This window comes from Dermacentor variabilis, chromosome 11 (assembly GCF_050947875.1).
Source record: "Dermacentor variabilis isolate Ectoservices chromosome 11, ASM5094787v1, whole genome shotgun sequence".
Classification (NCBI taxonomy): Eukaryota; Metazoa; Arthropoda; class Arachnida; order Ixodida; family Ixodidae; genus Dermacentor; species Dermacentor variabilis.
Genome location: NC_134578.1, coordinates 81,338,355 through 81,364,674, shown reverse-complemented (window position 1 = coordinate 81,364,674; position 26,320 = coordinate 81,338,355). Strand labels below are relative to the sequence as shown.

The 26,320-nt window shown below is 42.2% G+C and overlaps 1 protein-coding gene across 1 annotated transcript; it reads right to left on the bottom strand.

Annotated features, from left to right (window-relative positions):
* Positions 1-638: 638 nt before the first annotated feature.
* On the bottom strand, positions 639-26,320 carry LOC142563723 (calmodulin-lysine N-methyltransferase). Its single transcript, XM_075674319.1, has 12 exons — positions 26,198-26,320; positions 24,131-24,309; positions 22,538-22,599; positions 18,016-18,076; positions 17,783-17,837; positions 15,440-15,503; positions 14,677-14,737; positions 13,539-13,613; positions 9,696-9,759; positions 8,256-8,384; positions 5,909-5,993; positions 639-1,205 (listed from the first exon to the last, which is right to left on the bottom strand). Exons 1-11 carry the CDS (start codon positions 26,294-26,296, stop codon positions 5,910-5,912), a joined length of 933 nt encoding a protein of 310 aa, XP_075530434.1. The 5' UTR covers positions 26,297-26,320; the 3' UTR covers positions 639-1,205; position 5,909.

Here is a 26,320-nt window from a genome sequence, read left to right as displayed (position 1 = left end):
GCATGCTGCATTTGACAATTCCATTTGTCCTGCTTTTTTACATTTGTTCTCTCTGCGTCGTGTCCTTGCCGTTATTTTTTTCACAGTTCCTGTTGTACTTCAGAGTTCCATTTACTGCAAAGCTAGTGTTCCTACTTCATTACGTACCTATGCCATTGTTCCTTTTGTACATTTCAGCACATCTTAGTTGACCCTTCTTTTTGTACCAATGCCCCTCCTGCATGGGCCCCTACAAGGCCTGCAGTATTCTCTAAATAAATAATAGAGTAAATAAAGATAGAAACGGAGCCGTTACAGGCATAGATGACTGTACATTATGGAGATGGAGGCTATAATAAATAAAGAAATAAATAAGAGATCAAGGAGAGATAGGAAAAATGCTACATTGCTATATACGCTCGTATATAGTAAAGCTTGAGTGACTCAAGCAGGCTAGATGACTCGCTGTCTCATTTCAATGGGGTTGCCCTTAGAAAGCATCATCATTTGAGACGGAGTTACAATGTGAGGCCAATTTGAATTTGTACATTAGGGGATGGCAACTTGGATGCTCAGTCATGCATGGAGTCAGGCGCAGCTTGCCTGCTGCCCCCCCTTTAGTTGTCGCAGAAGAAAGTCCACACCGCTGAAGGCATTGATTCTTCAAAATAACAACCTTTATTCGGCTTTAATAAATACAATGATTTCTCTTCAATAATTTCTTTCTGTGAACACCTTGTTTCATGTGAGATGACAATATTGGTAGACATCTGGCAAAGATTGTGAGACGGCAGGATTAAATGCGCTATGGGGCCTCGCCCCGTAATGATATCTTCTCTCTCCCGAAAATAACTGTTATGTACAACATTTATGTTAGGTCAGGTTCCTTGTCAATAGATTGCTCTCGTTAAAACACTTCACTACATGAGATGATGACAGATCTTTTTTTTAAACGTTTGGTGGCGAAACCATGAAACACTTGAACAACAAACACATTGCACATACACGCACATCTTTTTTTTTTTATACATAAAACACGCAGCATGCGGTTGTTCCTTAAGTTCTTTTTTTCTATACAACAGTTGGTCCTGAAGTCTTTTTCCAAGATGGCGGCGGTCGGTGGCGGACGTCTGGTCAGGACTAGTGATGAGTACGTTCGCATTTTTCTTCTCTTTTTTTTTTTGCTTTTTTCCTTGAGTTTCTTCAGTGATTGCACCAAAATAATGCTGCAATGAAAAACCATTGCACCAAATAAGTTATTTGTCACACACACAAAAAAACGACAACACGGTTCTTGTTATGCATAAAGAGTGAACTGACGCTACAGCACCAGATCGAGCAAAGTGTTCTGAATACATTAAGCATTCGCTGCAGTGACTCAGAGGCTGCGGCGTTCCACTCCCAAATGCGAAGTTGTCAGTTCGAATCCCGGCCACACTGGCCTCGTCCCGCTGGGGACGGAATGCAAGAACTTTCCCGTATTTTGATTTAGGGACACGTCGCAGAACCTCGGGTGGCCTAAATTAGCTCAGAGCCCAACACTACAGCATCCCTAACAGCTCGTGCGTAGCCTCGGGACGATGAACCCCGTAATTTGGTTCTCCTTTCTTTTAAAGTCTGTTACACGCTGCCGCGGCTATACCTTCAAGCAGCAGGGGCATATGGTAACTGTGAAAATCTGCAAGAACAGGCCTCGAATTCAGGTTAATGTTGTTTTATATTGTGGACCTGCACGGTGGGCTATGAGGAACACCGTAGTGAAGGGGCTTCAGATGAATTTTAACCACATGGGGCACTTTAACCCTTTGTGGTTCTTTCTCTCGGAAGAAAAAAAAAAAAGCCTGCCATGATGGCAAATGTTTTTGAACGCTGTATGCCATTAAGTGTGGCTAGGACACAAGTACATCTGCAGATCTATATTGTGAAAAATCTAATTCAATAAAGGTGAGAGGCTATGAAGATCCCTAAATGGATGGTAACTGTTTCCTTACCAGGCTATAAGGAAATTTATCAACTGGATTGACAGCTTTTTCAAGATCTTATTAAACATCGCCGTCGGAACTTTGCTCTGATCAACACAACGCACTGTATGAAATGAAGACTTTACTTCTTGGACAGATTTCATCATCATCATCATCATCAGCCTGGTTACGCGCACTGCAGGGCAAAGGCCTCTCCCATACTTCTCCAACAACCCCGGTCATGTACTAATTGTGGCCATGTCGTCCCTGCAAACTTCTTAATCTCATCTGCCCACCTAACTTTCTGCCACCCCCTGCTACGCTTCCCTTCCCTTGGAATCCAGTCCGTAACCCTTAAAGGGACACTAAAGGTTACTATTAAGTCAACGTGGACTGCTGAAATACCATCACAGAAACCTCGAAACGCTTGTTTCGTGCCAAGGAGAGACTTATTTTAAGAGAAAATGCGTTCTGAAGCGTCCGCGTACCTCTAGCGCAGTTCAAATCGCCCGCCCTCCGATCGAGGAGTACTGACATCATGGTCTCATAGTGACGTTGCGCCATCGGTGAGTAGAACGGCGTCCGCAGACGGCGCTACAGCTTTTCTGCGCAAAACGCGAACGCGCGGCCAGAAACAGAGCCAAGACAGAGCCGACAGCAGAGCGAAAGCGGGAGTATGGTGGCTAGCGGAAGGAGAAACGAATTACGTCCCACATTACGTCCCACGGCACACGGAGAGTCTGTTTTCGTTAAACTATAGGCTGCGGCGAGCTCGCAGCATGGTCGGCGTGGTCTATGAGAAGCGACGAGTCTTTTCGCACTCGCAACAGGGCATAAAAATGTGCGAATCGACGCAAAACTCGGCCTAGAAATGTGCTTCGCCTCAGCCAGGGCTCAATACGACCCAAGCTGGCACGACCCAGATGTCATTTCCCGCACCGCCACCAGGCGCCGCTACTATACCTCAAACTCCAGCGCAAGACGCCCATAAGCTGGTACTTCATTCTATGACGCTAACTTCTACGCTCGTCGCAATGGACCCTGACACCGACAGATTGGCTCGCGATGGTGGGCTCAACTTCAGCGATTTGAGCACCGACGAGCGCGACCTGCTGCTGAGGGCTCGCACTGCCGGCGTCGTTGCGTACTACGACGGCGGCCTCGACACCGGCTCTCCGGAGCGGGAAAGCAACGAGGGCTTCCCACGACATCACATGGACGTGGCATCTCGCTGCTTGTTCCAAATGAAAGTTTCGCGAGCCAGGAGAACCCTCACAGCACGACGCGATAACGAAACTACTGAAACTCCAAAGCGTGCGCGGCGCAGTGTCGAGCGCGCAGAGTCGAGCGAAAACGAAACCTTTCGAACACCCATATTACTGAAGGGTAACGTCAAAATGTTATTTTTTCTTAGAATCGAATAGACGTAGACAAGTAGCATTTTTTTCCGTCTTATAATCGAATGAAATGATATTTTTAATACCAGTAGTTGAGTATTAGTAACACAAATTATGAGGAGTCCTTTCGTCATCGGGCTAGTACCGGAATGTCGCTGGGGGGTCTCAAATCGTGTCATGCATTTACCTCAATTTCTCGGTTACTAAAGCTCTGTTCGCAATTAGATTGAAGCCTTAGACGTTCTAGAACATTGCTCTACCACTTTAACTTGAGTTTCTGGTAACCTTTAGTGTCCCTATAATGACCATCGGTTATCTTCCCTCCACATTACATGTCCTGCCCATGCCCATTTCTTTTTCTTGATTTCAACTAAGATGTCATTAACTCGCATTTGTTCCCTCACCCAATCTGCTCTTTTCTTATCCCTTAATGTTACACCCATCATTCTTCTTTCCATAGCTCATTCCAAGATGACAGATTTCTAATATTCAACACATTCGGAAGACCTGGAAGAATAAAACTTTGACAGGAGGTGTCACTGAAACTGGCCTCCAGTACTCCTCGCACTTCCCAAGTCAAACAATGCAGTACGAGTGCTTTGGGCAACCCGGCTACATAACATATTGATCACAGTGGCAGTGAAGACACGGGAGCTTCTGTTGGGTTGTCTAATTTCTCGCTCCAACATCTACGGTGCTTTAAAGATGCCTTATATGTCGCTACATGCTAAAGAGTGTGTGTTGTCTTGAATATTATGTTTGAGTAATACTAAGTGAAACTTCACCTTTTTTCCCCAGTGGGTTGCTTTTATTCAAGCATATCAACAATGTATGCACAGTGATATCAGGATAAATCCTTCTTGTTTTCACTCGGAACACAGAGTTTAATGCAGACCAACTCTGATATTTTACTTTTCTTTTAATACTTCTTGTGTTTTCCTTCTATTTAGATAGCTTTCAGCACGTAGAAACATGGAGTGTGCACATAGAGTGAAACGTTGAGCCAAGTGCTTAACTTTACTACCACACTATCTGATAGAAGTTTATTCTGATATAAATCATACACAGAGGTGGGTATGGTGTTGTACAGAAGGAGGTCCCATAGTGAAAACACTGTAGGGGGGACCTCCTACAGTGTTTTACATTTTCATACAGCCTGTACAAATGTCCTCATTGACAACTGCAAATACTGTGCAAAGCATGCAAAGGCCACAGCATCAGCTCGATGCACACAACTATGCCAGCTTGCTTACAGAGAGGAGCTGAGTGAGCACAATAATTGAGTATGAGGAGGTTAGCAGATGTTCCCAAATTTGACAACTCTCGCTTCAAAAGCTTAAAGAATGCAAAAAAAAAAAAAGAAAGCAACCGGGTACTTTTCAGCAAGAAGTCAGAACAAACACTCCCTGCACAAGAACTGTATACTTGCTCCTGTACCAATGATGTTTGATCAGCAGCTTGTTTGCTGTACAGTAAGGACCACTCTTAAAAACAAAAACAAAGAACAAGTTTGTATTCCACCATAAGTTACAACTGGGATGCGGCAAGAAGACAGGGAGAAATTTTTTAATGCTGACAGGTCTGTGCAACTTGTTCACTCAGCCCACTCTTTCCACAAAGCTGGCAAACTGTCGCAGTTACATTAATTACGAGTTGGCTGTTTCTTTTGAAAGTGGACGATAGTGCATGCGAAACCAAAATCACGTCTATTTACCAATTTTATTTATGTAAAAGGACCACATGACACACCATGTTTCATTTACAAGAGTCTTCACAAGAAACTAGGTGCAGTGAGATTGCAAGATAGAAGGTGCCAAAGGACAAAAGTGACTACTGCAAAGCCTGGGGGTAAAAATTGCACATTACACCCTGGAGAATGCCACCAGTGGTGCCATATCCCAGAAGTTCAGTTTAATACCACCTTTGCAGGCATTGCTTACTAGTTCTCGCCTCTGATAAACCTAAAGTGAGGGTTGTCTGCGGTGATGCCACTAAACCATAAAGCTACAGGGAAAACTGGCTGCTACTGTAGCTGTGACAGATGGTGCCAAATCCCATTACAGCAGAATTTAAATATTATGAGTGGTGTCACCGCATGCAGCTTTACACTACGAATTTATCGTTGATGGAACTGGTTATGTAGCCTGCAAACGTAGTAGTATTAGACTAAACATTATGCAACGTGGTACCTCTGTGTGAAATACAAGCGGTTTAGCATGAAGGGTCATGCACACTTAGTGGTCCCACTTGCGCAACACTCGACACATCAGACTTCAATTAACTTTACTCGAGTTAATTCAATTCACTGACTAGTTAAAACTCGTGGCAAGGCCAGCAGTAATGCATTTAAATGTTTCATCCCTTGCTCCTTATCACTGCGCTCAATTATGAAAGCACTGTTTTTGATGAAGGTGATATGTCAGACGCTTTTATCTTATGACTTTTATATGTACATATTTTTTATTTTTATCAATTTGACTCAATATTTGCATTTGGTGTACCTTTAATGTAGTCGTCCAATGAACAGCGCGCTTTAAGCACCGCAATAACTGCTGGAGATGAACAGCTTACCTCATCCCGTAAGTATCTTGCGAAGGATGAGCATCTGTGGGTAGTGGAGGTTGGCATCATAGATGTCTGGTCTTTCCTGCTGATACTGAAATCAAACAATGATGGCCCTGATTAAAATCGAGGTATTTTCTTTAAGGGCTTACTACAGACACTACAAGTTTTGGCCAGAATAGCAGCACACATTATCTATGGGCCATCAAAGTGACAACGGCTGGTCTGACATTAAAAAAAAACCCAAGTGGCTGAAATGAGAATGCCGAACCACGTCTAATTGAACAGGATTGATCAACATTCTGTTCCCAATCCTTTCGGTAAACACGAATAAAGCACGGAATGCAGAATACTTGCCTCATGTTTTACACATTCTCTGTTTTTACTAGTGTTTTAAAAGAACTGAGAATCAAGAATGTTCAAATTAATGTGTGGAGCGAGAAGAAAACAGTGTTTCTATTTTTGCTAGTAAAGCTTCGCATGCTTCTGGTGTTCAGACATGCCATATACATTTGAGACACAATAAAACTCATTAAAGAAAGAAAATTCAGTCAGTTCTGGTGCTGTCTTTAATTATGCTAAAGATGCACACTTAGGCATTCGTGCCTTTTTGTCAGCCTCTTTGACAGAGGTTCTTCGTATTTTTTTTCTGTCAATATACATTCATTCGATAAAAACAGAAGCAGAAAAAAACGGTTTGGCTGCACTTGTCGTAAGAAGGGGCAGATCATGTTGTGTAGAAGTCACATTTAATCACCAGTTTTTTTTTCTTTTTTTTTAATTCACTGCTTTAGCCATTTGTGGTACAGGATTTTGATCAAGCAAAACTTCCTAAGCAACTTCTCGAACCATCACGCTGTAAATTAAGAAAGCCTTTCCTGTGTAATGTAGCCCAACAAAACTGCTGCTCAACTGTCTGTTGCCACGTAGTCTGTCTCGTGACATCCGGCATTGTTCATCACTTTTAAAAGCACTGCCCACCAGTGGACAGATTCCTGTTCCAGCAGAAATGCAAGAAAACAAGAATGCTACCGCAACAATGGCCTTTAACTGCAGAAAAACGGGGATAACTCCAACCACATTTTAATCATCACCCGACGTTTCAGAACTGATCCAGCTTCTCCATCCAGGGGAAGATCTCATATGAGACTCAGCAGTGCTTATGAGCATTTCATGGTAAATAATAGCAATTTGTGAGGCATGTGGCATCTATGAGCAACCATGTATGTTGTTTCTCCGTTTCCACGTACAAGGGTTGTTCAATAAAGACCGAGAACGATGCTCTGAAAAATTAATTTCTGTAAATTATTCATCGGAACTTTTTATCCCCTTTTTGTATGACCTCCAGTAAGTGAAGTACACATGTTCCGCCATTTTCGCCAAGCCTAGATAACATGAATGAAGCCGTCTTTTTGCCACATCGCCTCCAATGACTTAATCAAAATTTGTTTCTCTACAGTCGGTAGAACGGTTTCTCTCTCAAATGCAATGAGTTTCACTCAAATCGGTTCACCAGTTTTCTGATAAGGGCATTCATGTGTTTTAAATGTACTTGAATAGACAAAAGTCAAATTGACTTCGAGGTAAAGGTTCCTTTCACATCCCTAATTCACTCCATAATTCACATCCATTTCACTCCCATAATTTTTCTTCTATCACTCGAGGCAGAGCCCTTGGTTTATTCGCACATCTCTTTTGTCATCTTCCAAGTTTCGCTCCCATAAGTTAGTACCACATTACACATGCGGCACATTACACTTCAGTAATACCCATGTCACACGCATGCCTTTAAAGTAATTCAAACAGAAGGCAACTAAAATCTGCGAGAACCATTGGTTCCTCTCCACGAGCTTTTGCAAAGCAGCCAATTGCGAGCGGAAAACTCAGCCAAAGTCAGGCTCGATAACATCAGTACTTGTGATAGCGATATAACACGCAGATCTCCAGACGTTGCCATCCTGAAATTTTCACTGTGCAGATTAATGAACTGTTTTCTACACAAGGTGCGGGCAGCTACAATGTTCGTTACCATCATGTGATCAGTGACCATTAGTGAAAATTAGGAACTGAGTATTTAGATGCAGTACCAGTAAAAAAAAAATTAAAATAATGTCCCTAAATGCCCCAGACGAGATGTGCGTAGTATAACTTTGCCGTGCTGCAAAGTGGCAAACCAGCTGCGGCCTAATTTATTTGATTATTAACATGATTGGCACTCATTATACGCTCTTATTTAAACGTGTACGCAGGGTGAGCAGCCCCTTAGTTGTTACGCGTTGCTTCTAAGATAAACCAGTAAGCTGAACCATAGAGTATCAATAGGCTAAACAATGCAAGCATGTGCCACAACGCTCACCCGGGCGTGTAGCTCCCAGACGCAGGTGTCGTAAGCCATCAGTATCTCGACATAGAACCGCGACTGCGCAAGCTCCACGAAGTGCTGGAACGTTCGTCCCCGAGTTGGTGCCAGGATCACAGCAAGGCCCTGCGTTTCAGAATCATAATTTTACACTTCTTGCAGCACCTTTGAAGCACCATGGATGCTAAACGTGTTACAAAGTGTTTGTTAGGGCCTAGTTAACTCTTTATTGGTAAAAATGAACAACACTTTATTCTATGCGAAAACACCCGAGTACTTAGATTTAGGTGCATGCTAAAGAACCCCAGGTGGTCCAAATTTGCGGAGTCCCCCACAACGGCGCACCTCATAATCAGATTGTGGTTTTGGCTCATAAACCCCCATAATTTAGCTAATTAACAAATTAATTAATTTAGCACTGTATTCTAAAAAAAACTGCAGGCTTTTCAAGTTTCTAGAATGTTTACTATGCCACAAGCAGCCCAATTTGCAAAAAAGGAAAAGTAACAAAAAAAAACCCTTGTAAGTATGTGATGTCACACTGACGTACCTGAATGCGCTTCGGCATGTTAAAAAGGAAAAGGAAGTTTAACTTTTATTTTCTCTTGTAGTACTAGTAAACCTAATTATGCGAAATAAATGAGAATGAGAGCTCTCAAATTTTTTTTGTCATTCTAGGCAGATTTACTGCTTGTCTTTAGCGTCCCTTAAAAAAAAAAAAAAAGCACATTTAATTTTATTACACTTTTTCTTTTCAGTTTCAGCTTACTAACAGTGTTGATAGCTGGGCTGTCCGAGTGTACAGTAACGCAATGAAGTATGTGCTAGGATAGGGGGGGCATGTGAGTGCACGTCTTTCTACAATCGCCTGATAATTTGGGAAGTTTTGCAGCTCCTTCCATGTAAGAGAAACTTGTTGGAGACTATATTTATTTGCAGAATTATTTGCAAACAGGCTGAATTTCAATAAAACAAGATTTCAATATGACAAAGTGCCAATTTTACTGGTTTTGTTATATTGAGGTGTTATATCGTGTATAAGGTTTTTTTGCTCCTGAACTTCAACATATGCGTACCTACAACATCAAGATGACATAGTGGTTGTGTGAGCAGCTAGACTAACGGTTTCTGGCAACGCAGTAATTCCAGCACAAGTCTTCATCTAAATTGTTAGTGTAATTATAACTCTTTAGCGTATTAGGACTGTTAAAGCACCTGGTCCTGACTATACATGTGAAGAAAACAAAAATAAACCTCACAAACATTTCTCTTGTACTTTGCTTGCTCTGCAGAACTAGTGAGATAACAGCCATTTCTTAAGTGACAGCAGAACGAAACAAACAAGCAAACAAACAAAAGCAACACACACACACACAAAAAAATGTTATTCATCATTTTAGCTGCCTATGCAGCTTTGGTGATGTGAGTGCACCTTACCTTGTCTCCTAAAAGCTTCCAGATCGTATTGACAAGCGGCTGACGACCCTCGTCAAAGAACAGGCTGCAAAAGACACGAAATTCATGTTACACGAATGCTACTGTGATGTCCCACGATGCAGTTATAGCACATTGAGCTTCATAAGATATTGAGGCATTGAGACAGCATCTTGCTGGGTACCCAGCCATGTCAGCATACATGGTAACGAAGAGGTAGGTGGCATTGGCCTGGAGCTGTAGGTAAACAGAATGAACAAATCAGGATGGCCTATTTTCTGATTTTAAAACATACTTTGGAAATTGCATTCACAGAAAACAGCAAGAATTGCAAAAGGCTGAAGGTAACCAGCTACACTTCATGAAACCCAGTACTAGAAATCTGGAAAAGCTGTCATCACCAGGAATGGGCTAAAGAATTTTTTTGGAATAAAGAAGCAATGCTATGCAGACTAAAAACAGGCCACTTACTGCTCAGCACACGGAGTTATGATGCAAGATGACTACCCCCCCCCCACGCCAACTTGGGGCACAGTTGGTCTCAAAAGTTTACGGACAGCTACATTTCGTAAAGCATTAAATTCCCGAGCGGCATGCGAGAGTTTACGTATTACATTGTTGTTCGCATATTCACGGTACAGGCTACAACCCCGAATACTAGGCTGTGCTCCCGGACTCCAGAAACATTTAGCTTTTACTCAGATCCCATGGTTTGTACATTTTGTATGCCAACTGTACAAATTGTGGTACTCCTCTAATCATTCTACACATATTAATATCGTGTAAACATATAGCAAAAAGAAAAAGGCAACAATAATTCAAAAATATTTATCAACATTCCATTCTGTTACACACAGTCCAGCTACTCAACGATAATCGACGGGTTATTTAAATAAAATTTTAAGAGACATATAACACAGAATAGCAGGAAAAATTTGCTGATAAGATTGATCACACATCTTAGTACACTGTCTCTGTGCCTGAGCTGTTGTGCCAATCAACTCCAACACATGTACAGGCCCACACACTCATACATGCAGAGACTCTGACATAAGAAACATGCTCTTAAACCTGACCATTGGGCAATTAGTGCTAATTGCGCATGATGACCTGCATTTCTATTCCTTCAAATTTAAAAGATGATTTTAGGCTTACTGCTGCTTTATTCTTGGTCAATTTTTGCAACAAGATTGAACTTTTTGGTTCACATCACACAAACAAATGCTTGTTACTGTTCATCTTGTGTATCCCTACTATAACTGCCAACAGGCTGTGAAACCGGACCACATATCTGCAGGAGAACACTGCTTCGGCGGCAAGGTGGACATGAGTGATTTTTTCTCCTGAATCAACCAGGCAGAAGAGATGTTAAGTGCTGTATATTAAACAATACAGACCAGAAAATGTTGCCTTGTTGCAAAATTCTTGTGGAAACGAAGAAGCAAAAAAGTGCTAAATTCTGTAACCCCTTAACTCTTTCTCTACCGCACCCATTGGGCATCGTCAGCCCAATAACGAGGGTTTCGAATGCCATTTTCGAGACCTTTGGTGTCGTTCACTGATACACTGTGCCATCTGATGTATATTAGAACAAAAGTTTAGTTTTTTTTTATTTTGTTCGTGTTTTTCCCACTTGCTGATGACTTTTGAACAGGTATCATAGATGCGTGTGTGCTCATTTAAGTTGAAAGTGAAAACGATTGTTTCGGCATGTGGCGTGCACACTCCGAAACATCACAGATCTCACAATTTCGCTGCATCTGCAGCCGGTTTTACGGACAGATTGAGCAGCAGTGAGTCAGGGGATGCTGCTTTTTCATTCGACTTTGATTCTGAGATTCTGATTCTGAGCTGCGAATGCGAAAGCATTAATGTCCAATTAACGCTGCTGAGCGGTCCTTCGAGATATGAACTCCTTGCGGGCAAGCGAGTGCGTTGAGACGCTTGGCACGTTTTGATTTGGCCTTACCGAGGCGCAGTTAGGATGCAGGCGAAAGCTTGTGCGGACAAGGAACGCACCGACAACGCAGGCTCATGAGAGGGAGAGTGAGGGTGACGCATCACGGCAATGCCCTCTCCCCTCATGCAACACCTGGAGCACTGCTGTGACAGCAGGTGTTCTCTTTCACTCACTCCGCCGAGGTGCGCTCGCGACGTGGCGTCGCTGCCAATTGCCAATGTGAGCTTAGGTGCTGTTTTGCCGCTACAGACGACAGACGCGAGGCTTTTTCACTCAAAGGAACACTTGATGCTTTTGCATCAAAAATGTTACGACAGCGAAATGTAGCCCAAAACAAGAGTTTAGTGCAGGACATGCAACATTCCCCTGAGTTTCACATCGAGGGGAAGTGCTTTGCTGCATGGCACGCCCAACTGTAGGGATTCCCGTCCTTTATTTTTTGTAGTGCAAGTAGTTTTCAAGAAAAAATTTTCAATATATTCTCATATGCTCGCTACTTGATAATGAAAATTTCGTATATTTCGAAAAACCTCTTGCATTTCTTTCTTTTTAGATATAAGCACATGTTTACATGCATTGTTCAATTTGATTACATAATCTTGTTTTGGCAGCTTAAATTTTTTTATCACATAGACCTTGTTAATAAAAGCTGTATGCCTGAAAGGCAGATTTACATGTATTATGCTTTGCTTTCATGTATTGCATAAAACTTCGAGTGCAATAATTTCTTCAGAAAAAGAAATCTCGGTTAACCAACAAAATAACGACCATTTTCCTCATGGTACGGAAAGAGTTAATGGATCTTGCGCCCTCAGCTTGTGATGGATGAACATCACTCTTTGGCTTATGGCAAGCCCTCCTCCCAATGTAGATGGTGGTAAAAATTGTATGAAGTTTATTTCTATTATTAGTAATTCGAGCAACAGCCTCTTAGTAATGTTTCCTTTTTTTCCAATAACTGATGCCTTGTCCCCGTTAATATCATAATTGTACTTGCATAAATGCTCCGGTGACATCATGACAACACAGTTATGCGACAACACACGGACAGTAATCCCACAGTGATGTTGACGCTATTTGTAGAACAAGTCTCAGTATGATGTTAGCTAATAAAAAATTTTTTGCTAATGCATCTTTCATTGTTCACCTTAGCGCACAAGTCCAAAGTGCAAAATTACCCGTGTTTCCAGAAATGCAACTTAACTTGAAGCTCATGCTTGACTTGATATAAATGACGCCTTGTGCGGACGCGCCAAAGACGCTCATTGTGTTTCTTTTGGTGCGTTGACGACAGGCATCGTTTAAATCAAGTCAAGCATGGGCTTCAAATTAAGATGCATTTCTGAATACAGGGTTAAAGCTGAGAAGTAATTATGTTGAACCTATGAAAGAAAAATCCGGTGGTTAACCTCAGTTTCAAGAAACAACGTCCTCAAATTCTATGATGAAATGCACTGATGTTCAAGTTAACATTACCATTGCTGTGGAAAAATAGAGTGCTGTTGAAAAATGCACTGTATGCACAAAAATTGCACAAAAGGATGTTACTGGCCTCCCGACAGGGTCCTCCCAACAGGGTCATGTGCTCCCTTGAGGATGTATATCTCAAAAGTTGTTCTAATCACAGAACTTCTCCTAAATGAAGAGGCCTTCCTGACTATGTATTTTAATTTTGCAATAGGAACTTGTGCCCTATAGTGCGTAACCATCATTTTAATTAGCCATGCAAGTAACGTCCATCCCTTCAAGTGATTTTAGCTGACGTTACAGAAGTAGGTTATTACCACTGGTGAGTGCTGAAAGTGTGTTTCCAATAAAGAAAACCACCCCGCATAACTAAATATCATTATAGTACATCATTAGCTACATCAGAGGGTGATACATACCAGTCAGCAGATATGATGACATCAAACCGGCCTGCCAGGTCCCCAATGTCGTCATCATCGTCCCACCTTATTCTCCTGCGAAAAGAGCGCCAAGGCGTGTAGCACAAGTGAATGAGGCCACATGCTCTTACAGCAACCATTTGAGAGACGCTACATATAGACATATAGTCGCCCGTTGGTCCCAAACGAGACTATGACATGGAGACGGCGTTTCTCCTTCCACAACTAGCACTGCAGTTCTCTTGCTCATGCGTGACTTCTTGTGCACTGTTTCAACTATTTCAGCGACTGCTTGTTAGACTAGGTGATGTGCATTCGCACCAGCAATGCGCTAAGGTACCGTTCCCTAAAAGTTCTCTAAAGGGGAATGTTGGCCCCCACTTCCACCATGCTTTATTTAACCCAGAGAAGCCTTGGGGAAGGCAAGGGCTTAAAGAAAAGTGGAAATAGCAACCTTGAAAGCTTTGAGCATCTGTTTAAATGATGGCTGGCAGTAATGCACATACACAATTACAGTACAGAAAGTTAAAATTTCAGTGTATAATAGTGTGACAGTGTAAAAGAAAACGCCACTCTGAAATAAACCACTAATTTGCGACTATGACTTTTGCAAAATCCTTGTAAACACTGTGACAATTTTGCTTATGCTGTAAATTTATATATATCAAATTTCCTCGCTTAAGATGTCCCAACTGATACAGCTTGCAGAACTGTGGTGTGGTGTGTGTGTGTGTGTGTGTGTGTGTGTGTGTGTGTGTGTATATATATATATATATATATATATATATATATATATTTATATATATATATGTTTTCGGAGCAGAGTTATGTATTTGTAATTTTCATGATTCTATTTCTTTAAAACTTACAGATTTTCTGCAATTTTTAATAAAAATTTGATGTCCTAAATTAACATTCTGCTTCATAGGTTTGCTAAAATTTAACTGTCTCTCTCAAATGCAACAAATTTCATTTAAACCAGTCTAGGTGTTGTCTCATAAAAGTGTTTCTGTGTTTTGCATGTATTTGAGTAGAGAAATCATAGCTGGCCCCAAGCTTTCCTTTTAAGGTGTTTTCAAAGAGGTAACCATTGAAACAACGGTTAACTAGTATTCAGGTAAGGGAAAGCATACATTACCTTGCAACAACGTTCGCATTTCCCAAGCAACCCGTATTGCGTTCGAGGATTATTTGGACATCTGAAAATGCAATTAAGGAAAACTCTTTTCTCTTCCCTAAAATGTGACAGTGATGGTGGTACCTTTCTCTTTTCTATCCGTGAATGACAGGTAAGTTGCAAAGCAATTGTTTTGTTTGTCACATAGAATGCAGGAACATGCTGCCTGATCATGTTGGATCACTATTATGCGGTGAATTCATCTCGTGTATAGTGAACGACCAAATTTGATCTTTTTGCTGATTGTGTAATGTCATGCATTGTATCTCTTGCTTTCAACTCCTGGAATAGCCCTTATGGGGCTGCAATTTCAAATCAGACTGAGTCATGTTTATTCTTACGAAAAGTATACAAGCAGTATTCTCTGGCCAACTTAAGTGCATAGTGCTTGTCTACCAACCAGGCAGTTGGTGTAGCTTAACCTTATGTAAAGAGCTCGCATTACAACATAGAAACTGTTATTCGAATGCAATGCGCACAATAACCCAGCCTATATTTCCATTGATTACATACAAATAATATAAAACAAAGTAAGAAAAGGGGTGTCATAACTTAAGTGCTCAAAAATTTGAAGTGAAATAACGGGTAGTAATCATATTGGCGAAGTGAAAGAGATAGTTTTGTTTTGCAAATTCCACATGTTCTATGCTCAACGTACAAGCTACAGTGCAAAAATGAAGTACAATTGTGAAAAAAAAAAAAATCATGCTGTTCAAAAGGATACTTTGCACAGATTTGTTGTTCCCGTCCGACAGAAAGACTTCCCTTGCTCTCGTCGTGGCGGCAACCTAAAACAAAGCAGAAATGGACAGACAGCATGTGAAAGCAACACAAGTTTCTATGTTTCAAGTACTAGTAGTAAAAAAAGCAGTGTTTAGAAGTAGTAAACATAAGTAAATTTTAGCAGGACAAGGTTTTTTCATGATGTCGCCTGCCAACATAGCATGAAGAATAGGTAATTGTAAAAAAACTTCATTCACCTGGTCTACTAACACTAGGATAGACACTTTTCACCATCTCACTTATCTTCCTATACGATGCAACACTAGGTCCATAAAACTTCTGCACTCCTTCCAACTTGTCCTGATATGCCTTCCTGAAGCCCTACTTGAAAGTGATAAATTGTCATCCACTAGAAAGAGTCAAACCTAGAAGTGCCTTTAATTCGGAGACCAACTTTTAAGCACAGTTTTTTTTACCCACACCACAGAAATATGGTAGCGAATGTCTGGCAACCATCTGGTCTTTACTCATGCAAAAATTTTTGAATGTCTTAGATTTGAATATTTTTTTATTTCTACCTTGAACTGCATTGTCTCTAACACATTTATTTACTATGACACGGTTTCTTACAAGTGCCAGGTGCCCACTCCTGCGATAACCCTCGTTACGCTCCCCTCCCCTTTTACTGGGTCTGAAAGTGAGATGAATTTGATCAACAGTTTTCTGACACGTCTGTAAATATTGTCGTCAGAAATGACAGCTTCATGAATGTTACCGTGTGAAATCATGACTTTACTTTAACAAGCACGACAGACTTCATCAACTGTCAGAGTTGACAATTTTCAGCACACTGGGAAGTGTCGGAAAGTTTTACTTCAACGGGGCGTATTGTTTAAACTAGCCTCCAGTGCTCCTGGCACTTTGCCAATCAAGAAATGCAAAATTTGTGCTTTTGTCGACTCGGCAACATGGTTTTTAAATGACAGCAGTAGAGAAGACACAGAAACATCATTCGAGTTGCCTAATTTTTTGATCCGACGTCTACGCTGTTTCAACAATGTCTTAAAGATCAGTACAAGCGCAGGTGTACTTGTTCTTTTGATGATTGTGTTTGACTAATTTCATGTGCGACTTTATTTTTTCCAACCATGGGTTGCTTTTACCTATCAAGGTTTCAGCAGCGTATGCACAACTTATTACGAGCTATTCATACCGTAGTGTGAAGTTCTCACTCTCACAAGAGCATGCAGTTGAATTCAGATTGACTTTCAGCAGAAGCCTGCCTGGCCGTCTAACGTGTTACTTTTTGAACATTGCCTGAGCGTATAGCCTTACACATTACTGTACAACACTGCACAGTACTGTACAGTACTGTACAAGTACTGAACACAATAATCAAGTATAAGGAGGCTTGTGCATGAACCCCAACCTGACAACCATTGCTTCAAAAGTCTAAATAATGCAGTAAAGAAATTACACCAATGACTACAATACTCACTAATGCAACTTTTCAGTGCAGCTGTCTAGGTGTTGTGAATTCGCAATATGCTGTGGCAATGAATCTGATTCTGAACGCCAGGGTCCTCTCTCGGAAGCGCACGTCTCCTCTCCTCAGGCAGCTTGTTTAGTAGCAGCGACAGATGAAGCATTTCCATCAGTCATGTTGCTTATCTATCTTATCTATCTATCTTATCTTATCTTATCTATCTATTATTCAGAAAGCAAGCATGAATATGGGAACATGTGGCGAGTGTGGAGCACATTCTTTAGCGGTGGCGGCGCAGTAGGTCCGAAGCTCATGCCAGTGCTTTGTTTCCGTAGCGCTTGCCACATGCCTGGTTGCCGCCTCTGAGCATGTCTTGTAAGGCACTCCGCTTTCGTCTTTACCCTTTCACCACACTCTCCTCCTCTGCTTTCCTCCTCACTCTCACTGTCTTTCACTGCACATCGTGTTTGCTCGATTACAAGGGACGCGAACACTCAATGCAGGAACAGGTGCGCAAGGCTGCGCTCTAAAACGAACCAGGTGTTTACCGCAATTAGTAAAAACTAACGCTCCCTGCGCCATAGGTGCTTACCAGTTTTCACATTTCAAAGCCTCGGCTTTCCTGCATAGCATGGGCATCACTATGGCTAATATTCACAGACCAAATTTGCATTACATGTATTTTCCTTTGAGTGGTTTGAACTGTTGATGGGGATTATGATACACGAACAAAATAATAAAAGAAAGAGAAATTAAATCAAGCAGTAGTTACGGTGACCCAAATGCACAGTGGACAGACTAAACGAAGTAACTGCGCACAGACCAAACGAGTAACTGAGTTGCAAAATCGAGACTCACGACAAATCCGGCAAGACACGTCATTCCACCTCCCAACTCGCAAATGCTTTTGTCTCTGAAATACAGGAGTTAACGAAAGAAAACAGGTCAGGTTCAGCACACAAATGAATTCTGGTTCTTGACTTGTTTCATAAAAGGTGAGACGCTGTAAATACTAATAAAGCCAAATGACCAGTAAATGGGCTACGACTGGAAAAGCCTGATGTCTGAGCACACGGCTTGGTGATACTTACACAAAGATCTCCTTGTTCTTCATGCAGTAGTATGCGAGGACTTCCTCCGATGGCCATATACCTTTGCACAGAAATAAAGGCCAAGGCATTACATTCTACATTGTGTACGCTGCTCACACTATAGGGGTATATCAAGATAATAAACATGTCATTTGTCATTTTAGAAACCCCTTTTGCCACACATAATTTCTTGTGCGTACATTTTTTTTATATGGAACAACAACTCTAAATACAACAACATTTCTGATTCTTGAATGACTTTGAACAAATTTTCTTCTATGGATACTACTTCACGGTTACTACGGGGCGCTGTGCCGTGTCTAAGAACTACAGTAATCTTTGGAACACTGTTTCAGTTCCCCAGCCTGTTGAACCTGATGGAACTGACTGCAGCACCATTTCTTGAAATACATAGACAAAAGGCGTTAAGGGTGGAAGGCAGACTCCTATCATGAACATGAAAAGATACAAATTTGCACAGCACGTTTCGAAAGCAGCAATCCTTTAATTGTTTTCCATATAGAAAGTAATAATCAAAATTCTATAAAAAGGAACTGAATATATATACCCACAACTCTACTTGTGCTTTTTACCACTAACAACTCCACAGACGTGAGCACTCAGCTTAGTCACAATGGTTCTTTATATAGCAGCACTAACGATAGGCTTTCCCTCGTGACACTAATCCAACTCCATGGCTCTCCAAGCCAAAATGAAATTCTGCTACTGACACCCCCAACGCTCAGAGTGAAATGCCATTTTTAAGGTTGCTTTGCACTTACACCACAAATAGGAAGTGACAAATTCAAGTTCATAGTCATTCAGGGTTCACATGGTGATACACGTCTGCCATTTGTCAAAGCAAGTCATTCTGAAGTTCATTATAACCAGAGTGTGCTTTGAGTTTGGTATCCAAGGAAATTTCTCTGTCTACATGTTTTTACAGAAAGTTGGACAAAGCAGAACACTGTCCATGGACAATGAAATTTTAATAAAAAATCAGTGGGGCCAGTAGCAAGAAAACAGAAAACTTTGCTTTCGAGTGCCACCAAGAAGCCTTAGTGCATCTTCTAATACAAGTATATATGAGCCTAGTACAGACAAGTGGTGAATCTCTTCTAGACTGCAGAAATTATAGGAAATTCTTAGACAAAGTGAGCTGAAAACCCCACTTCCATTGTTCCACAGCTCATGAAAATACAATATGACAAGAACAGACTGACGACCATGGTTTGTTGCATGTACAAAAAGGGTTAGAGGAACCATGCAATGCACCCTAGAAAACCTATTCAACACTGACAATGTCATCACACAGTGGAAATTCTGTGCAGCGTAGACACGTTGCCCAGTACACACTGCTGAGGGAGCCTATCAGGATCAGGTAACAATATTATGCACAATTTATTCTTGCATAATAATGCGAGTACTGTGTGAAGACAGCGCAGTTGCCCTCACAGAACATTTCAAATGTGATATGAACCAGAGCCACAATCATGTACACATTCGAAAAGACGTTTGGTTTCGCACAATTGGCCTTGATTGGCCTAAGCCACAATATCGGCGTGGCCTGGGCCATCGTGTGAGGCCAAACCAAATGTTGCCTTTTTGAATGCGCACAAGATAGCGGCCCAGGAAACAAGTGAGACAAAAGCTTTACTAGTTGCGCGAGAGTCCCTGACTATCATTTCTGTGTCGCTAGTGGACAAACATATACTTCGAAGTAATTACGGACTTGGACAAGAAGAGACTGGTCCAGTGTGCCTACAGCGGTTGCACTTCGCACGTACTGTCCTTGACAGCACTAGTTCGGAGGACAATGTTGCCATTGTGTGCTTGCTCTGCTCCTCGCCAACATTCACCTACTACCGGGTCAAATGGCGCAAGTCACCAAAATGGCATTTTGAACAATCTACGCCTTCAAAGTCGCACGGACCTTGCTGAAGCTCATGGATAAGTGACACAAAGCTGAGCGTTAAGTGCCTTGCTTCACCACTGGTTCTCCTCGACAGCACGCACCCACACCTGCAATGTTGGCCGTTGGCACCCTATTTAAGCTAGCATACTGAGCATGTCTGGCCGCGCAACATGGTGCACCAAATTCCTTTGCGCATCTGTGACTGCAGTGCTGACATTTGCTATGCAGAGTAACATCATCAGGAATAGTGAAAGGGGAGGGTGGATGCCACTAAACTTGCAAGAAAATAGTATCTTTATGGTTATTTGTGCTCTGGAGCTTCTTAGCTGAATAACTTTCAGTCAATTATGCAAATTTTCAGTCTTTGCACTACCCTTTTTTGCATGCAGGGACTAGAACTACAGAGAAAAACAGTAACTTCGAAAAGTGTTTGCATTGCACCTTTCAAGTAATGCAATTAGTTGCCACTTTCGTGCACAAATAATTTGGCACAGTGCTTTGTCTAAACTAGCCTTGGCAAACTGATAATACTACTACAACTCGACATTCAAACGACTTTGTGTGTTTTTAGTATTTGAGCACTGTAAATTACAATTGCCAATGGATCTCCTCTCAGTATGACCAGGAACAATTGAGAGTAACCGTACACTCTAATGTGTGCATTATCTTGAAATAGGAATTTTCATCAACAAAATGCAATATTGAAAGGTAGCCAGTGCCAATGTTACAAAGAGAATGCTGCAAAGTTTCTAACTTGACTAGCTATTTGGAAAGCATCATTAAAGATGATGAAACTTGAGGCTAGCAGTCTTAGTAATGAGTTTATTGTTAGAGGGAACTCCCACTCATTTAACCACAATGTAAATGTTTAACAAAACAATGAAAACGCAAGGAATTTTTCAAGGCATTACCTCATCTAAAGGTAACCACAATGGTAGTTTAACCACAATTGTAATTTAACAATGAAAATTTCCATCAATGAATCAATGTATTATCTCAAGGTAATAAGTATCAGCATTTGATGAGATGCTGCCATATTTGCAACGCAGCCAGTTTTCTGGAAATCACCAGTAAAGCAGATGGGACTTAAGTAAACTCCCACTAATTTAACTGTAATGGCCATTTTCATCAATACAACAGTGAAAACTCGAAAGATTTTCATCAACAAAACAATGCATTATCTAAAGGCAGTCTGTGTCAACATCAGAAAAGATGCTGCCAAATCTGCCGCTTGGCTGGCTTTCTGGAAAGCATCGGCAAAGCATATGAAACCTGAGGTTAGGCAGCCTCTTAGTATGCAGTTTATGGTTACAGTGGACTCCCACTCATTTAACCAGAATTGGAATATGACAATGGTAGAATAACTGACAAAGATAAAACTGGGCCCATGAGAAAAGTCCGCTGACATTGGTCAAGACCTTCATATGGCTTAATTTCAAGTGAATACCCACAATTGGAAGTTAAATCATCGGTAGTCCATTGTAGCATCCTCTGAAAAAGCAGCTGTCAGATGAAGAGCTGTCAGATGAAGAGGTGCATGCATGGCAGTTTGCACTTTAATTTCATCTCGGAGCCCTTTCTGTGCCTTACAAAGTAAGTCCCACTACGAAGAACTGATGGCAAGCTCAACATGTCGTTGGTGAGCATACGTTTGGCAGGAAGCCACAAACAAGAAAGAATTGTCAATTTCTTTTAAAGTGAGTTTCTTCTTGTGCAAAATGTTGACAAATGCTCCATCTGGTATAGCTACAATACCTTCCAGACTACAGTTCACAGACAATAACAGGTTCAAATACTGAATTCCTACGCTGTGCGGACCAGCTACTAGTTCAAATGCTACAGAAGCTTCATTTTGAAAACTGCCGGTTACACTAGTTACTGACTGTATTCCTCGGTATAGGCGCTGGACACTGTTTCTATGTTCAAGAACATTGCTACAGAGCATCCTATATTAAAGAGAAAAGTACGCGGCTGATGACTGGTGCCCAGCTTCAGTAACATAAGCGTGCAGCTTGGCTGATAATGACAGTGGCTATCACAACATATAGTTGAATGTTACACGAGTATCACATTGCACTTCAGATTAGGTCCTTATGAACTATGTACCATTTATGGGCAGCCTACCAACAAGATTTTGCGTTCGACAGAAACTGAGCCCTACGGGCTAAGACTTGGTCTTAACTGCAGTCTGGAAATTATGGTACAGTCGACCTTTCTTACAACAGTGTCATGCCTGACGCAAAAATGCATTAGTTACATCCAACATTCCTTATAAATGTAATTCTTGTCACCAACAAAACGAAATGTTCTGAAAGAGTTTGCACAAAGGAAACACAAGAGGGACGCTTTTGACAAAGCAGCAAAGGGCCGATGACAAAGTTTTATATTTACTTCGGCACTAGTATATCCAATAATTTGTTATAACAGGGTTCAACTGAACAGCATGCGCCAGTTCTCAGCTGCAGTGCGCTGGCCGTGGTCACATAAGTGAGGAAGGAACGGCTGCTAACACGTGTCAACTTGTGCAAATTCAAGTAAGGCAGAGAAAGGGTTAGGAAAGCCTCCGAGAAGCGGCGAAATCCCCGAAATGTCAAATGAGCCACTCACAGATGTTGCCGGTGTTGTCAAAGCCTTTGATGTCCTTCAGCGATATTCTGTCAGGCAGTGATCTTGCGGCAGCGAAGAGAAGCCTCGTGAGTGCGACATTCGCGGTTGCGTCAATGAAGCATTTCGGCAAAAAACTCATGCAAGCAAGTGCGAACACAATTAAGTAGCATATGGCACCATGGATCAGCTTGGGATAGCGTTTACATTTATTATTAAAATGCAATTTTATACTCGTTGTTACACGGGAGCCGGTACTAGACTACATTTGAAGTTACTGGGTTAGCTTTCTCTATACCTGGGGGAAAAAAAAAATGCCGTACTTGGACAAATGCAAGACAAAACATGCAAGGCTGGCTGAAAAGCATGTTTTGCAGATGCGGTTTTTGCTTTAATTGGCACTCCTGTAGATATTGCAGGTGACACAACTGTAGGTGAGAACAGGCAACAAAGGCTCTGCATTTGACTGCACAATGCCGCCGTGTAAACACTGTCAAACGGCAACGTCACAACAACTAGACGGACATCATTCCATTTGGTACTCTTTCCATGTCATGCAGGACGACTTTATGCACCAGCTCTATTTAGTCACTCTGCATTACTGCTACACCTGAAAGGTAACATGTCGTTCTTATTTGTTTGCACTGATGCCAACAATGTCACCCTTGAGAATACAGCACAGGACTGGGGTGCATCAAGGACTTTAAACCTTAGGCTGGCAAAAGCACGACTCTGACTTGCACAAGATGTTTGCACAAAATAGACTGCCTATTCTCTAGCCAAATGTTATGCAGACATGACAAGCATCTCTGCTTTGAGGAAACTTTTACTTCCAGAAGTGTTTAACAGAAATTGAAATGCAAGGAGTGCACACAACACAAAATAAATTGGAACAGGGCACAGCAGTTCCAAGATGGTAGAGTGTAAGTGAACTCTGGCATTATTCGGGCTCAGATGACCAAAGTTTGGGGGGCTTAGGAACGTCTTCAGTGAGAATCTTAATGATACTATCAGGATATCACATTCTAATCGCATGCTCTCATATTTCCTTATTTTTCAATTTCTGCTTTCATCTGCTTCTTTTTTCTGCTTTCCTGGTGCTGCTTTGAACACGCGCTTCAGAAGTAGTAGTTTAAGTTGTACTTGAGCCAAGAAGTCAACAGACCCACAGGGACCCCGAAGAAAATGACTTCCCAGAAACCAAGCATGTCTGGCATGACCAGTCGTGATAAGCCCCCAAAAGTTCAGACTGCGTCTGAGCGAGCAAACACGGCAACATGTATCTGTACTGCAGGCCATGACAGAGCTCTTACTTTCCTCATCACGCCAATGGTCTGAAAACATTTGCAGCATGTGAGATATAAGTTAGTCCTTCAATTTTCTAACAGGCATATACCACTAATTACACAAAAATTGTGTTTCATGTTTCACTCCTCTTCCTGCATGCATCGGCAGATCCTGACAACGGATGAGCCTTCATCGGTGGATCACAGACACTGTACGATTACTTATGAGTTACACAATAAGTGCGTACAGATGCATGTGTTAAATACAGTGCATGCAAATGCGAGATGAGTGAGCTGTCAGGTTGCTTACCGGATCCGAAGCTCGAAGTCAGGTTCTTTGAGGCAAGTGCACTCGTACCAGATGCCCTCGTCGTTTTCATCTGATCGCCATCGTTCCAGCGGGCTTATCTGTAGCAGCCCGAATGCACTGAACCTTCGTGTGGATCCGAAAAATAGGTCTGCCTGTGTCACTCTGCCTTCGTGTAGAGCCTGGGACAGAAACACGGGGCAATTAAGCATCGAGATGAGGACCATCCCTGTGGTACAATTACAAGTATGAGGACTTAGTCATGACGTGAACCGATGACAGCCTAATTAATTTTTTTTTGTGTGTTTCAACGATATCAACTTTCCTAATTTGAAAATACATTTCAGTAAAGCCCAAACAATATATTTGGAAGCCACAAAATTCAAAAAAGTAAAGCGATAACTGCACTTAATTAAAAACAAATTGGCTTTCCAGGACAGAGAAAGGCAGAAGAGAATGTACAGCTGATGAAGGGAGATTTCTGTAACATGAATAGTCGAAATATGCCCATGTTTCATGCCCGGGCAACTGCATAGCATGATGGGTACCAAAGTTGGCGTCTGTTAATTGTTGGGTCAAGACAGCAATAACGTTGTAGCCATTTGGAGCCAATCACGATGCCCAGTAGTCAGGAGCAGGCATAATGTAGCAGAGAAATGATATAACCAAGCAGCCTGAATTGGTCAGCCAGTGCGTGAAGAAATAAAAGCTGGTAGGAGGACAAACAAGAAGTACAGCTTTTAATCCACATGGCTGCCCAGCACATTTATCTGCTCTGCTGTAAATGCAATAACCAATTAATTCTGTTTTGATTAACTTTTCAATAATTAAAAGAAATATATGGCTCTCATTACCATTGGATTATGAATAATCAATGATAAGTGCAGCTATTCCCAATTTATTTTATTTATACTTCCACTGTAATAACTTTGTGCCCTTGAACAAAGTCTCAGTGTTACCCTTGAACATTGTCTCAGTGTTAAAACAAGAAGAAAAGAGAGGACACACAAAGTAGTCTGCAAATATGAAATACGCGACTAACCATTTAATGATAAATTATGTGGCTTGAAGAACTACGCGGATGACGAATTTGTTAATAGTAAACCACAGAGATAGCATTAAATGTGCAACATCCAGAAGCAGCATTCATGTCGGTCATGGTGCGGTTGCATGCAATACGCTAATATTATCTTAATAAAAGATAAACAATACGGTGCTTGAAATTCGCTACGCAAGCGCACTTATCGAAACTAGGCCAGGCGCATATCGGTATATATGATGCCAGCCTACGCTGCGCGCGGTCGAGAAGTGGGCTTCCCCGCAACGCACGACGAACTCCGATGCTGCCGACGCCACGGCCACGCGCCGCTTCGGATCACCTTTCTCCGGGCACGAGATTCCCCTCCCTTTTTTCCCCCGCTCTTTCCCGATCCGTCCTTAAATGTTACTGTGTCAATGTGTCACGGTCACGCCGAACCCACCGCGCGCTGCAAAAGCTGTACCGCGCAACTTCGTGCGCGCAGAAATGCGATCGAACGGTCGGGGATACCAGGCTCGCGATAGGACAATGACGAAGCCGCAGGTGCAGCGAGATAATTTCGAAACGCAGTCGCTGGGCCTTTTTACATCGACATCCCGCGCCCCTCGCGCATGGGCGCGGATGAAACGGGCGAAGGACGGAGTGGGAAGAAGCAGAGGGGAAAGGGAAGACGAGGGAGATGACATTTCGCACCGCGCACACTGTGGCCGTGGTTCATTTCAATATATGTATTTTGTTTCCCGGTTCCGTTCGCGGAGATTTCTCGCTTCATGATCGTTCGAGCGTCCAAGCCGAAACTCGCCAAGAATAAAGCCACGGCCTGAACCGGCCAGCCAGACGCAGAAAGCAACCGACGGTGCTATCGGTGCGTCAACCGCGCATCTTCTCGGATCTCGTGAACCTCCTCAGCGGAGCCGCATCCGATGTTCGAAGAGCTATGCCTCCGCGGCTAGGCACGTTTTAATTGCTGCGAAGTGACGCGTTGCATGCGACAAGTTGCGTCCGCGGCACGTCGCGGGCAGTCTACTTACTTTTGCAAGCATTTTCCAGCGCATCTTGGCCATGGAGGAGCCGAATTTTCCCTTTGCCGAGCTGGGCTTGGTGGATTTCTTTCGGATGTCCGCCGCCATCTTAGATCGGACACAGTTGCCCGA

What these genes read in the sequence shown, in the direction of transcription:
- LOC142563723 (XM_075674319.1), bottom strand. Translation starts at nt 26,296, where the DNA reads ATGGCGGCGGACATCCGAAAGAAATCCACCAAGCCCAGCTCGGCAAAG. An exon ending in GTCATCATATCTGCTGACTG is followed by an intron (nt 9,760 to 13,538) that starts GTATGTATCACC and finishes TGTCTTTTGCAG; the next exon opens with CCTGTTCTTTGACGAGGGTC. An exon ending in GGAAGCTTTTAGGAGACAAG is followed by an intron (nt 8,385 to 9,695) that starts GTAAGGTGCACT and finishes TCTGAAACGCAG; the next exon opens with GGCCTTGCTGTGATCCTGGC.